This window comes from Lutra lutra, chromosome 16 (assembly GCF_902655055.1).
Source record: "Lutra lutra chromosome 16, mLutLut1.2, whole genome shotgun sequence".
Lineage (NCBI taxonomy): Eukaryota > Metazoa > Chordata > Mammalia > Carnivora > Mustelidae > Lutra > Lutra lutra.
The window spans coordinates 13592406-13604833 of NC_062293.1; the positions used below are offsets into that span (position 1 = coordinate 13592406).

Genomic DNA, 12428 nt, shown 5'->3' on the forward strand with positions numbered 1-12428 from the left:
CCCTCCCCATCTGTCTTCTATAGTATTCTAACACTCCTGCTTCTGGTATCCTTCTGTCCTCTCCCCTCCAACACTGCCATTCAGAAATCACTTTTCCAAAAACAGATTGCTGAAAAATGGTGTCCGGGGGAATGGAGCGGGGGAGGTAATGGCGGGAGAAGGGTCAAGGGTAAAGTGGAAACCTTCTCCCGCCAACAGATTTGTCTCACCTGGTTGCAGTGAGGGTGGGGGAGGAAAGGTAACTGACTAGCAGGGGAAAGGTACATTCAGAGTCGTGATCTCCCTGCCAAGGAATTTTGACTGGCTCAGTAGGCCACAGAGAATGAGTGAGAGGTTCTAAAGGTGGCAGGATTAGAGCTGTGCTTGAACAAGATTAATGTGACCAGGCATGCGGATGGGCTGAATGAAAAGGAAAGTTTAGGCAGCCTAGCAGAGTCAAGAGAGAAGCACACAGAGCCTGATTTGCTGCCTGGGAAAGGAGGAGAGGTAGTTCCTCAACCACAATAAGAATTTCAGTAAACACAGTTACAGAATCAACGTCGGGAAACATCTAGGAAGCTAGGAATATATCCACAGGGCTCTGCTGTCCTGTGCGTGTGTATGTGTGGTTTAGCCAGTGCATTGCCTAGCTGCCTTTGCGAAGAGGATCGGGCGCCAGAAAGCGAAACCACTACACTTGTTTTCAAGTAAGAAGTGGGGAAAAAAGGAAAAACAGCTTGAGCTTCTTTCTGTATCACAGGCTTTCAATGTGTTATTATTCACCACTACAGTGTCAGATTTAGATTTTCCACCTCGAGGAATTCGGTTTAGCTTTAATTAGTTGCTGTGAATATTTCTGAGCCAACTCTGGGAAGCATTTATCTAGAGAATAGTTTTCCCTAAAATATAAGCTGGATATAGGGAGTTGTTTTTCTGTGAGGCTTTGTATCATGTTCACACAGTTATAGATTCTCTCCAGCCATCTGCGTGATTTTCGCCACGGCCCACCAGCGTTCCACTGGTTATTTCTTTATTAATCACAATTTTAAATACTATAATGTCGAGACCATCTGGAGCACCAGCCAAGCTCCATGAGTAGCTGCAGGGCTGTACCGCACACATATTTTTCTGAGAAAAGATGATGCTTGCAGGTTATTCTGCATAGAGGCAAATGAGGCATTTTTCATCCAGCAACTTTTCAGAAAAACAAGCTTAAAAATACCAGACAAATGAAAAACAGACTTCAGCAGTTAACTTGCAGCTTCCTGAGTAACTGAAGAATGTGCCTCTTGTGGTTAAAATGAGGGATCTGTTTAATATGGATGAAGTACCAACACTCCAGGCATTTTCATTGACATTTCACTGTGACTTTTTGAACTTAGGAGTGCTGACAGGAAAACGTCCTTTTGCTGCCCCGAGAAGCCTGCGGTCGGACAGCAGAGCAGGCCAGGAGAGCTGGAAAGGCGACCTCCGCCTCACGTTCCCTCTGCTCGGGGGCTTCCTTTCCTTCCACGCTGTGGCACTTCCCAGTTATCCAGGATTCGCTCTCCGAAACCGGTCAGGAAACCAGGCAAGAGTTGGGTCTCAGGCGCCCAAAGCCCATCGCCTCTCCAGCGCTGGGTGTGCTCCCCGGACCAAAGTGAAAACGCTACTCTGTAAAGACCTTCTCCAAAGGTCAAGAAACAAGGATGCACCTGGAAACCAGAAGCTACGCGGGGTGGGGTGGGGGGGGCAGAGCACCCTTGGCACCCAGGGAACGTCTAAAGAACAGATTCAGAGGGTAAAGGAGCCAGGGAAGCCCCCTTTCCCGATCCTCGCCAGCGCCGGCCGGGCTCGGCTCCGGGGCAGTCCTGCCGTCTGGCAGGAGCCGGGGAGAGACATGCTGTTTTGTTTAAATCCTCCACATTCTTTGCCATTTCCCCATTGGCCGGATGGGGCTACCCTCCCCGCCGCGGCCGCTGCTGATGTCAGCCTCGCTGGCGCTCGCTCCTCCCGCACCCACCTCCCCGGCCCGAGGCACACTGCAGCTCCGCGCGGACTCTCCGGCCCCGGCGCGGTGGCTGCAAACTCGCGGGCACGCACGGCGCGCGGGGAGCCGAGGGACTCGGGGGAGGGGACGTGCGCGGAAGGCGCCAGCTTCCTCTCGCCCGCCCCTCGCCGCCGCGAGCCCAGGTTGGAGGAACCCCGGGCCCCAGCCCGACTGAGCCGGGCCGCGGCAGCGGCGGCGGCTTCCTTTTTCTCCCGCTGCGAGCCCTGGAGCGCCTCGGGAACCGGCCCTAAAAAGAGCAGGAAATCTTGTTTACCGCCCGGGGAGAAGAGTCGATCGAGCCTTTGTCTGGAAAGTCAGCATCTCCAGCTCCGGCTGCAATGTGTTCCTGGTGACATTAGCATTGGCAGACCCGCCGGAGAAGGGGGGTCGCCAGGTTCATGTCTGCTTTCGGAGGCGGATCGAGCGGGTGACTTTTGTGCATTCGTTTTAATTTTCGGAAATCTCTCTTTTTTCCTCCCTGGCCCGCCACCGGGCATGTCCTGATCCGGCGGCCGCTCCTACCGCCCGGGGCTACCGATCTGAGCGGTTCCCAGCGGGTCTCCCTCCTCCCTCCCTGGTCCCTCCCTGACTTTGCAACACAGCGTTCCGGGAGGACCGAGCTCGGCGAGGAAGAAGGCGGGGGAGCCCCGAACACCCGGACCCGAACCTTGACATGCTCTCCGGCGGAGAGGAGGAAAACAGGAGCTGAGCGCACCGCCGGGGCTGCTTCGCCGGCCGGCTCCGAGCGCAGGGCTCCGGGCGCCCTGCCCTGCGCCTGGGCGGCAGCTTTGTTGCTTTGGGGGGCGCCCCCCGCTTCCCGCCCCGGGGGCGCGCGGCCGGCAGGACCATGCTGCTGAAGGAATACCGGATCTGCATGCCGCTCACCGTGGACGAGGTAAGCGCGGCGCCGGGCCCGGCCTCGCCCGCTCCCGGCCCCCAGCCCCAGGGTGCCGCGTACCCCGCTGCGGCCTCCCGGTCGACGGGTCCTCTGCGGGCGGCAGGGAAACCCTGCTGGAGCATTACCTCCCGAGCCAGAAGGCTGGAGGGGAGGAGGGAGGGGAGTTGCTGTTTCCACTTGTCACCCCAGCGGGGGAGGGCGGCGTTGGGTGCGGCGGTGGACTCTAGGTGGAGTCTTGGGGGTCGCCCAGAGCCCCGATTCCTGGGGATCCGGATGCACCAAAGGGAATTGGCGCGCCCCTCCCTCCAATTAATAAATGAATAAGGCAAACCCAGGCGCCCCAAGCGTGTACTGGTAGCTTGGGGGTCGGGGCAGAGGCACCCCGTCCTGGCTTGGGCCCTGGCTCCGCTCCCGCGTTTTGCTGTAAGGTCTGGGTACGGGAGAAGCCTTTGCCCTCAGGATCTCCAGGCCCCGAGCCCCGCTGGGGGGCACCTCGGAGCCCTAAGGGAGTCCTCCTGGGCCCGGACTTCTCGCGGTCGTCGCCAGCCTGGGCGCCGCTCCCGCCACGCCCGCGCATCGAGGCTCCCAGACCTGGCCTCGACCTTTCGCAAACCGCCTGGCTCGGAAACTTTCTGCGTCTCTTGTTTCTTTAGCGGCGGGGAGCGTGGTCTGCGGGCGAGCCGGGAGCAGCGGGGACTGCGGCGCGGCCACAGGAGGGCGCTCCAGCACGTGGGTGCGGGCCCGGCCCCGGCTCCGGGTGCTCGCGCTGCAGGGCGGGCGGGGGCTCGTCCTCCACCCTCTGCTCCGGTTCCCCTCTCCAGATCCCCCGAAGCAGCAGGCTCCATCACTCAGGAAATGATGACTCAGTGTGGACTATCCAGGCCCCGGCTTCCCCTTCTTCCCCCTCTCCTCCCTACCTTTTCGGTGCTTTCACAATGGCTTAGCGCCTGTCCAGGGACAGCAAGGAAGCGTGAAGCCAATCAGGGAAATTTGAAACTTACTAGTGTGGTTTAGTGTGCCAAAGAAGCCGGCGAGCCAAACAGTGTTTATGCTTAAATACAGAGCATTTAATCTATCGGGTATGTTATTGAGTCATTACCTTATGGAAGGGGTAGGTGCTTTCGGGGGGGAAAAAAAAAAGGTATTTAACCGATAAAGTGGCTGCGCTCCCGGGGGGCTGTCGTACCTGGATCAGGTGTTAAGGCAAGACCCCAGTACAATCCAAGGCAAGATCAGAGTAGTTCCGAGTTGACAAAACATACATCCCAGGAACACTGACTACGGAAGAGAAAGGTCAACCCCCGCCAGAATGATCATCTTAGGGTTCCTGCCTGTTCAGCGTTTGAGGAGGTGACGCTGGAGTAGAGTCTTGAAGGATGGACTCCATGTGGATGGTGTTAAGGTTTGGGAGGTGCATCCCGACCATGTGAATCAAGTGGAGGAGAGGCACGCTGTTGTGTAGGGTGGTGGAGGAGGCACATGAGTGACCCCGGTTAACCAGAGTACTTGTAGGAAAGGTTGAGCTCTTCCCACCCTCCGGGCAGCGGAGCCCGGGCTGTTAAGCCTGGAGGTGTGTGCGCTTCGTCTCTCCCCAGTGACTTTATTTGTTGAGAGGAGTTCGGGATCCAGGAATAATGTTGATATTGCAGGAAATGCCCCTAAACGGAGGGGAGAGTCAAGAAAATAACCAGTTCTAGAATCTTCTTACTACGTTCGAAATATTTTGCTTCTCTTTCTCCTAGTTGGTTTTCTTCGCAGGCTTTCCTGAACATTCAGGCACAGGTCTTTTTTTTTTTTTTTTTTTTTTTTTTAAAGATTTTATTTATTTATTTGACAGAGAGAGATCACAAGTAGACAGAGAGGCAGGGAGAGAGAGAGAGAGGGAAGCAGGCTTCTTGCTGAGCAGAGAGCCCGATGTGGGACTCGATCCCAGGACCCTGAGATCATGACCTGAGCCGAAGGCAGCGGCTTAACCCACTGAGCCACCCAGGCGCCCCTCAGGCACAGGTCTTAAGCAACGTATTTATTTATTTATTTATCTATGCTGGCAAAATACCCACCACTTCAGGGTGAAGTAATCACTTTCCAATGTGCAGGTGGAGGATTCCCCCCCCCCCCCGTCCTTTCTTAATTGGCAAATGAAATCAGGCTCTGCATGTAATAGAATGTATAATTATGATTTAATTAATGTGTAATTCATTTGGACTAAAAGCATGATTCAGTTTCTTTTTTTTTTTTTTTTAAAGATTTTATTTGTATTAGTTGACAAAGATCACAAGTAGGCAGAGAGGAAGGCGGGTGGCGGGGGGAGTAGGCTCCCCACTGAGTAGAGAGCCTGATTCGGGGTGCGATCCCAGGACCCTGAGGTCATGACCCCAGCCAAAGGCAGAGGCTTAACCCACTGAGCCACCCAGGCGCTCCCATGATTCAGTTTCTTAAAAAGTTATGCTTTGAAGTTAGTTTTCCACATGGTTAGGGAAGCAGGGGTCAGTTTAGATTGATAGAGGTTCCAAACTGATAGGATTTCAGATTTTCCAATCCAGGTGATAGGTGAGAAAACTAGACCCCATGCACCAGGGGTTGGATTCCTGGAGTCTGACTGGTAGTAAATCCCCTGTGTCCACCATCCCCCGCCTTGAGCTGTGTCCTACTGCCCTTAACATTATTTTTTAAAACAGATTTTATTTGTTTTAGAGACAGAGTGATAGAGAAGCATACACACACACACAGAGGGAGAGGGAGAAGCAGGCTCCCTACTGAGCCGGGAGCCTGAAGTGGGTCTTTATCCCAGGAACTGTGGGATCATGACCTGAGCCAAAGGCAGACAGACAACCAACTGAACCACCCAGGCGCTCCTGTCCTTAACATTAAAAACTGGGAAGGAACTTAACAGTGTCTTCAAAGAAGATGGTTACCATCAATTTAGGTAGACTCTTCTTTGAAACCTAGCTTTTGCTTCAAGGCGTTATTTGCTTTGGCCCTGATTCTGTCTACACAGTACTTCAGGAATTTTTTTCTATCAAAGCCCCATGGTTAGTCAGGAGTGCCCATATTTTTGAAAATGAAGAGGGTTAGTGAGAGAACCAACACTGTGTCCATTCTTCTTCCCTGGCCTTATCCTGTTTAACTCCTGGTGGAGGGGAGTGTAAGGAGAACTCATGTGCTATTATCCACATTTTGCCGATGTGTAAACTGAGTCAGAAGGGTTCAGTCATGTGCGCCAGGTCACAGAACTAATTAGTAGCCAAGCCACAACCAGAGCCATGGTAAAAACACATTGGTTTTCTTTCTGCTGGTCCTTGCCTGTCACTGGTATTATTTAATGCAGAAAAAGGAAAAAACAGATCTTGAAAATAGAGTCGACACTATCAACTTAATGAAAAATCAAAGACCTTTTCAATTGTTGTAGAGGGTACTGGATTCTACTATTTCTCTAGGCCTTATTTTAACTCATAAAATGTTCCCTAGTTCCAGGAAAGAGGAGCAGTGTTGGGGCATAAAGAAAAGAAAGCTCAACCACGGTCTAGATCAGTCAAGATCAGAGTGTTGGTGTTTTGTTCTGTTTTTTAGACAATTTCCAAATGAAGAATTTTAAGAGGTAACATCTCATGGATTAATTTTAATAAAAAACTTAATTGGAACTATTTCTTCAATTTTTTTTCTTTTCTTTTTTTTTTTTGACACACAGAGAGAGAAATCACAAGTAGGCAGAGAGGCAGGCAGAGAGAGAGGAGGAAGCAGGCTCCCCGCTGAGCAGAGAGCCCGATGCGGGGCTCGAACCCAGGACCATGGGATCATGACCTGAGCCGAAGGCAGAGGCTCAACCCACTGAGCCACCCAGGCGCCCCAAGAACTGTTTCTTCATTTATATTCAGTGTCCTCTCTGAACTGAATATAGGCCCATTCATTGGGAAGTTCTAAACAGTAAAGGTTCCTGGGGGCTGAGAGTTGGCTCTAAAGAGACGGTTGTCGCCATTTGCATTTGGAACATTTGGACATGTAGGTTCTTCCACTTTAGACTTGGAAGAGCTAGTGGAGGTCTTCTGTAGTTGAGCCATTTCGCTTTGTGAAGGAGACTGTGATCATGGAAGATCCAGTTCGTTGTCCATCTCAGAGCCAAGGACAAGGTCTAGGCCAGAACCTGGGTCTTCTGATTTCTGGTGCAGAGCTGTTTTATATTGTAGGCCAGGCTTTCTCCCACTTCTCCTCCTCTGGGGGTTTCCTTGCTGGAAGGAAATACTTATCCCTAAGCCCTCTATGCAAAGCGGGGACACTAAACATCCCAAGTAGTCTCTAGCTGAAGGTGGCTTGGGGACAGACTCTGACCTTCCATCTACTTAGGGGACATCTGGTCAGCTGACCAGAGGGAAGGCTGGGGGCTCTATCTGAAGCTGCTCCTGTATAACAAGTCTACTGGTTTTCCTTGGATTGTGTATTTATTTGGGGCGGCTTCTTTTGGATGCGTGGCTCCGAGATTACAGTGATGTTCAAGGCCGATTTGCCCCAAACCTCTCCTGGGTGCTGCCTCTTGGTGCTGCCAGCATCCCAAACCTCACCCACGTTCAGGACTCCGAGGAGCAGTCTGAAGATGACCCCACCCCATCCAGTCCTTATCAGTAAGATCAGCAGTTTCAAGAGCTAAGCACGTCCTAATATTTAGGCAGAAATCCTTTTGTTTTCATTACTTGCTTTGGTGTCTTAACAGTTCCTGTTCTGACTGCATTAACGTTAATGGGCATACTTTTAGGGATTTATTTGCGGTCCTCAGGGATTCGTGGCACAATGAAAAATAGAAACAATTCCCTCCTCCAAGAAAAGAAGAGACAGAAAGAAAGGAAAGAAAAACAACTTTTTAATACAGAATATTATTTTGTTCTTTGCCCTGGCCAGGAGCCAGTACACTTTATCCTGGCTCCCCTGGGTCCCGGGAGAGTTTTCTTACGCACATTTCTGAGAACAGATTTGGGATTGGGATGGTGCCAACTCTGGAATGACCTAAATGGAGATTCCAGAATGCCCAATAATGCTGCTTATTCCCTGTTTCAAACAATTTTCATGAAATGCGCCTGCAAATGTTGGGGCAGAAATTCTTTCGGTAAGAGAGTTTAAGTTTGATATTGGCATTGCCACCGATTTTTGTACAAAGTGATACTCTCAGATATAAAGAATAAAGGGTTAATCTCAGATATGTCCCCCAGGGTTCCTCAGGAACATAATTTTGAAAATGTTTTTTAAGAACAGGTACTCTTGGGGCGCCTGGGTGGCTCAGTGGGTTAAGCCTCTGCCTTCAGCTCAGGTCATGATCTCAGGGTCCTGGGATCGAGCCCCGCATGGGGCTCTCTGCTCAGCAGGGAGCTTGCTTCCTCTTCTCTCTCTGCCTGCCTCTCTGCCTACTTGTGATCTCTCTCTCTCTCTGTCAAATAAATAAATAAAATCTTTAAAAAAAAAAAAACAAGTACTCTTGGGGAGTCTGGGTGGCTCAGTAGGTTAAGGCCTCTGCCTTTAGCTCAGGTCATGATCCCAGGGTGCTGGGATCGAGTCCCGCATTGGGCTCTCTGCTCAGCCGGGAGCCTGCTTCCCTTCCTCTCTCTCTGCCTGCCTCTCTGCCTACTTGTGATCTCTGTCCGTCAAATAAATAAATAAAATCTTAAAAAAAAAAAAAAGAAAAAAAGAACAAGTACTCTTTTGAGGTTTTTTGTTTGTTTTTTTTCCCTGACTCCTAGCCTAGCTGGGAGGGACCCAGGCCAGGGTCATGAGTTTGATTTCTGGATGATCCTGGTAGCTTCCCTTGCCTGTCCTGCAGTCAGAACCAGGTTCTTCAAGCCCAGTTATCTTGCACAGTTAGTTTCCTTGCTGGTCAGGAGGGGCACGTGGGCGGGTTAATGGGTTAGTGCAAAGCTTTCTCCCCTTAATGGAACAGACAACAAGGAGCAGATGCTACCATCGCAGGCCAGTCAGTGAAATTGACCTTGTGTGTGAAGGGTACAGCATGCCTCCCCCTCCCCGCAAACCCTAATCCCTCGATTTGGGTGAGAATCTGCCAGCGGCTGGGGGGGGGGGACGGATTCTGGGCCTTGAAAAAAATGGACATTATTGTTAACGAAATCTTAGTTAAAAGTGGGTGGTAATTAACTTTTGCTTCTTAGAGAGTGAGTCCCTGAGGCACTTAAAAACTAACTTAAAAACCTTGTGTCTGCTTAAGTGAGTAATACTTCTTTTCAGAAAAGCTCTCATTTCAGGTGAACAGAGAATACTGGTTTTTTGTAAGCAGGTTTTAAAAAATTAATACAGTTTCATCAGTCCCTTTACAATCTGCCGTGCCCCCACCCCTTGCCCCAGAGTGTCAGTTAGGAAAGTGTGTGTATAGGGGGAAGGGTTCACAAAGTTCTTCTTTTTTTAATATAAAAGTGTGCACAGTGACAGGCAGTAAACGTGTTTTTCAGGGGCAATGATTACTGGAAAAGTACGTCGAGGTTCATTGCTTTAGCCGCCTGAGTGAGGGCACAGGTGCCACTGGTTGGCCCGTGTGGGCTTTGGCCTGCTTTCTGTTGCCTGGAGGTTTATATGGTCAAATAACTAGGGGAAACTTTTTTGGAAACTAGCTAACACTTCTGCCCCTGTTTGGAAAAAAAGACATATAGACATCAGCTGATTTGTACCAAGAAGTCAGGAAGGTTTTTTTGTTTGTTTTTTTTTTAAATATTTTATTTATTTATTTGACAGAGAGAGAGAGAGATCACAAGTAGGCAGGGAGGCAGGCAGAGAGGGAGGGGGAAGCAGGCTCCCCACTGAGCAGAGAGCCACATGTGGGGCTCCATCCCAGGACCCTGAGACCAGGACCTGAGCCGAAGACAGAGGCTTAACCCACTGAGCCACCCAGGCGCCCCATCAGGAAGGTTTTTATATATCTTTTGTAAATTCAGCCTGCTGCAGAAGCAAAAGGAGAATTCAGAGTGTAGATTGCCAACTGCCCGCCCTCCCTGTCTCTTGCTGGCAATTGGGAATTTTATGGTATTCCCAAGTGGAGACTTTTTTTTCCCTCTGGGTAGGCTCCATGGGAGATGAAGTGCAACTGTGTTACCAATATTAAAACTGGAGAACAAATTGTATCTGGAAAATGTAAAGTCATTTGAAAAAAAAATTATCTTGGATGCTTGACTTTTCACACTGTACACCTCCAACTTAAAAACAATTCATCCACACAGACAGGGTCTCAGGGCTGCACACCTCTAGTGGGCGCTGTTTACCTGGAACCTAAGTGGGAGTAGTACAATGTGAGGGGGTCCTGCAGCTGGCCAAGGGCCTGGGTCAGCCCTCTGAAGGTTCCAGCCTCTGCTGCTGTCATGTGTTAAAACTTGAATGTTTATAGCAAACTTGTGGGTTTATAAGTGGAAATGGCACCTCCTTGTGACGTCATTCCTGACCACTCCATCTAAAGTAGTTTTCTTCTATTCTTTATCTCTGCACTTAACTTATTTCCTTCGGAGCATTTCTCATAATCTGTACTTACTTGTTTGTTTGCTTGTATGTCGTTCATTCCGGTCGTTATCTTTTCAACCTGTAACCCACATAGGAAAATACTGACAACATAGTTTAACTTATTCTTCTTTCATACTAAGTCTTTGAAATCCAGTGTGTTATTTTCCAGTTGTAGCACATTTCAGTGCCCGCTAGCGACTTTGCAGTGCTCAAGGGCCACGGGTGGCTGGTGGCTGCCATACTGGACAGGGCAGCTCAGAGGCTTTAACCTGGTCTGGCACATAGTAGATGCTTAATGAATGGATGGGCAGAAGCTGGAAGAAACAGGACCATTTCTGGAAAGCTGAGCCCAGTTTCTCCCTTCATATTGTTTAGGTTTTTTTCACTTAGATTTTACAGTTTTTTTTCACTTAGGTTTTACCTGATATTTTGCAAGCTAGAGATTCTTTTATATTACAAACATCTTCATTTTTTTTTTAAAGATTTTATTTATTTATTTGACAGAGATCACAAGTAGGCAGAGAGGCAGGCAGAGACAGAGGGGGAAACAGGCTCCCCGTTGAGCAGAGAGCCCGATGCGGGGCTCGATCCCAGAACCCTGAGATCATGACCTGAGCCAAAGGCAGAGGCTTTAACCCGCTGAGCCACTCAGGCGCCCCCAAACATCTTCATTTTAAAGTTGCTCAGCCATACCCTCTGAGAAGCTCGAGGCCAGTCTTTTATGGGAGTTCATGTAATCATTCTGCTTTCATCCTAACTTTTGTAGGAATGTATTTGGTTTCTATTACTCTGTAACAAACTATCACAAACTTAGTGGCTTAAAACAATACCCCTTTATTATTTCACAGTCTCTGTAGGCCAGAAGTCTTGGGATGGCTTGGCTGGATGGTGTGGCTGTTCAGGGCCTCTCAAAGTTGAAATCAAGGTGTTAGCTGGGCTGCACTTCCTTCTGGAGCTTGGAGTCTCTTCAAAGCTTGTGTGGCTATTGACTTCAGTTTGTACCCCCTTTCTTGCCAGCCATCAGCTAGGGGCCAGCTCCTAGAGGCTATCTGCTGTTTCCTGCAATGTGACCCTGCCCACGACAGGGCAGTTTGCCCCTACAGATCCAGTAGGAAAACAGCACCTGCCACTTTGAACTCTCTGACGTGTTATCTCTGACCTTCAGACTCTTTTTCGAAAAAGATTGGCCTGATTAGGTCAGGCCCACCCACATTCAAGGGGAAAGAATTACAGATAAACACGGTGTGCCTGCCAGAGAGCTGGAATCTTGGGAGCCTTTTTGCCTTGACAGTTTATCTTGAAGTAATTATTTCTTGTATCTAGGTTGGCATTCAGGGGAGCACAGATGTGTTCAGATCACAAATGCTTGTTGGACTCCAACTGTGTGCTAGGTGTTAGGCCAAGCACTAGGGATGGACCAGCAAACAAGACAGACATAATTCCTGCTCTCCCAGCGCTTATAGTCCAGAGGCCACTGGAGAAGCTTCACTGCCATTTTATTTTATTTTTAAATTTTTAAATTTTATTTCATTTTCTAAAGATTTTATTTATTCCTTTGAGAGCAAGAGAGCATGAGCCAGGGGAAGGGGCAGAGGCAGAGGGAGAAGCACACCCCCTACTGAGCAGGGAGCCCAATGCAGACTCGATCCCAGGACCCTGAGATCATGACCTGAGCTGAAGGCAGATGCTTAGCTGACTGAGCTACCCAGGTGCCCCCTCCCTGCCATTTTAAAATAGATTATGACAGGGGTACCTGGGTGGCTCAATCGGTTAAGCATCCAATTCATGATTTTGGCTCAGGTTGTGACCTCATGGTCATTATATTGAACTCTGCCTCGGGCTTCACACTCAGCACGGAGTCTGCTTTTGAGTTTCTCTCTCTGTCCCCCACCCCTGCCCCATGTACACACTTGCTCCCTCTCTCTCAAGTAAATAAATCTTTTAAAAATTTGAGTTGGTACGTAAAATACATCTCAGTAAAACTGTTTAAAATGTAGAGGTGGCTGTGGATAAACATGGGCATCTATGTTTAGAGACAGAGCC

The 12428-nt window shown here is 49.6% G+C and overlaps 1 protein-coding gene across 2 annotated transcripts in view; it reads left to right on the forward strand.

Annotated features, from left to right (window-relative positions):
- Positions 1 to 1704: 1704 nt before the first annotated feature.
- Positions 1705 to 12428, forward strand: part of PITPNC1 (phosphatidylinositol transfer protein cytoplasmic 1) — a 260135-nt gene continuing 249411 nt past the window's right edge. The window contains exon 1 of one of the 2 annotated variants that reach the window (XM_047708109.1): positions 1705 to 2903. In XM_047708109.1, the coding sequence (XP_047564065.1) occupies positions 2856 to 2903 (48 nt within the window). In that variant the 5' untranslated portion in view covers positions 1705 to 2855. The remainder of the gene's footprint in view (positions 2904 to 12428) is intronic. The other variant, XM_047708110.1, reaches the window with a different exon arrangement.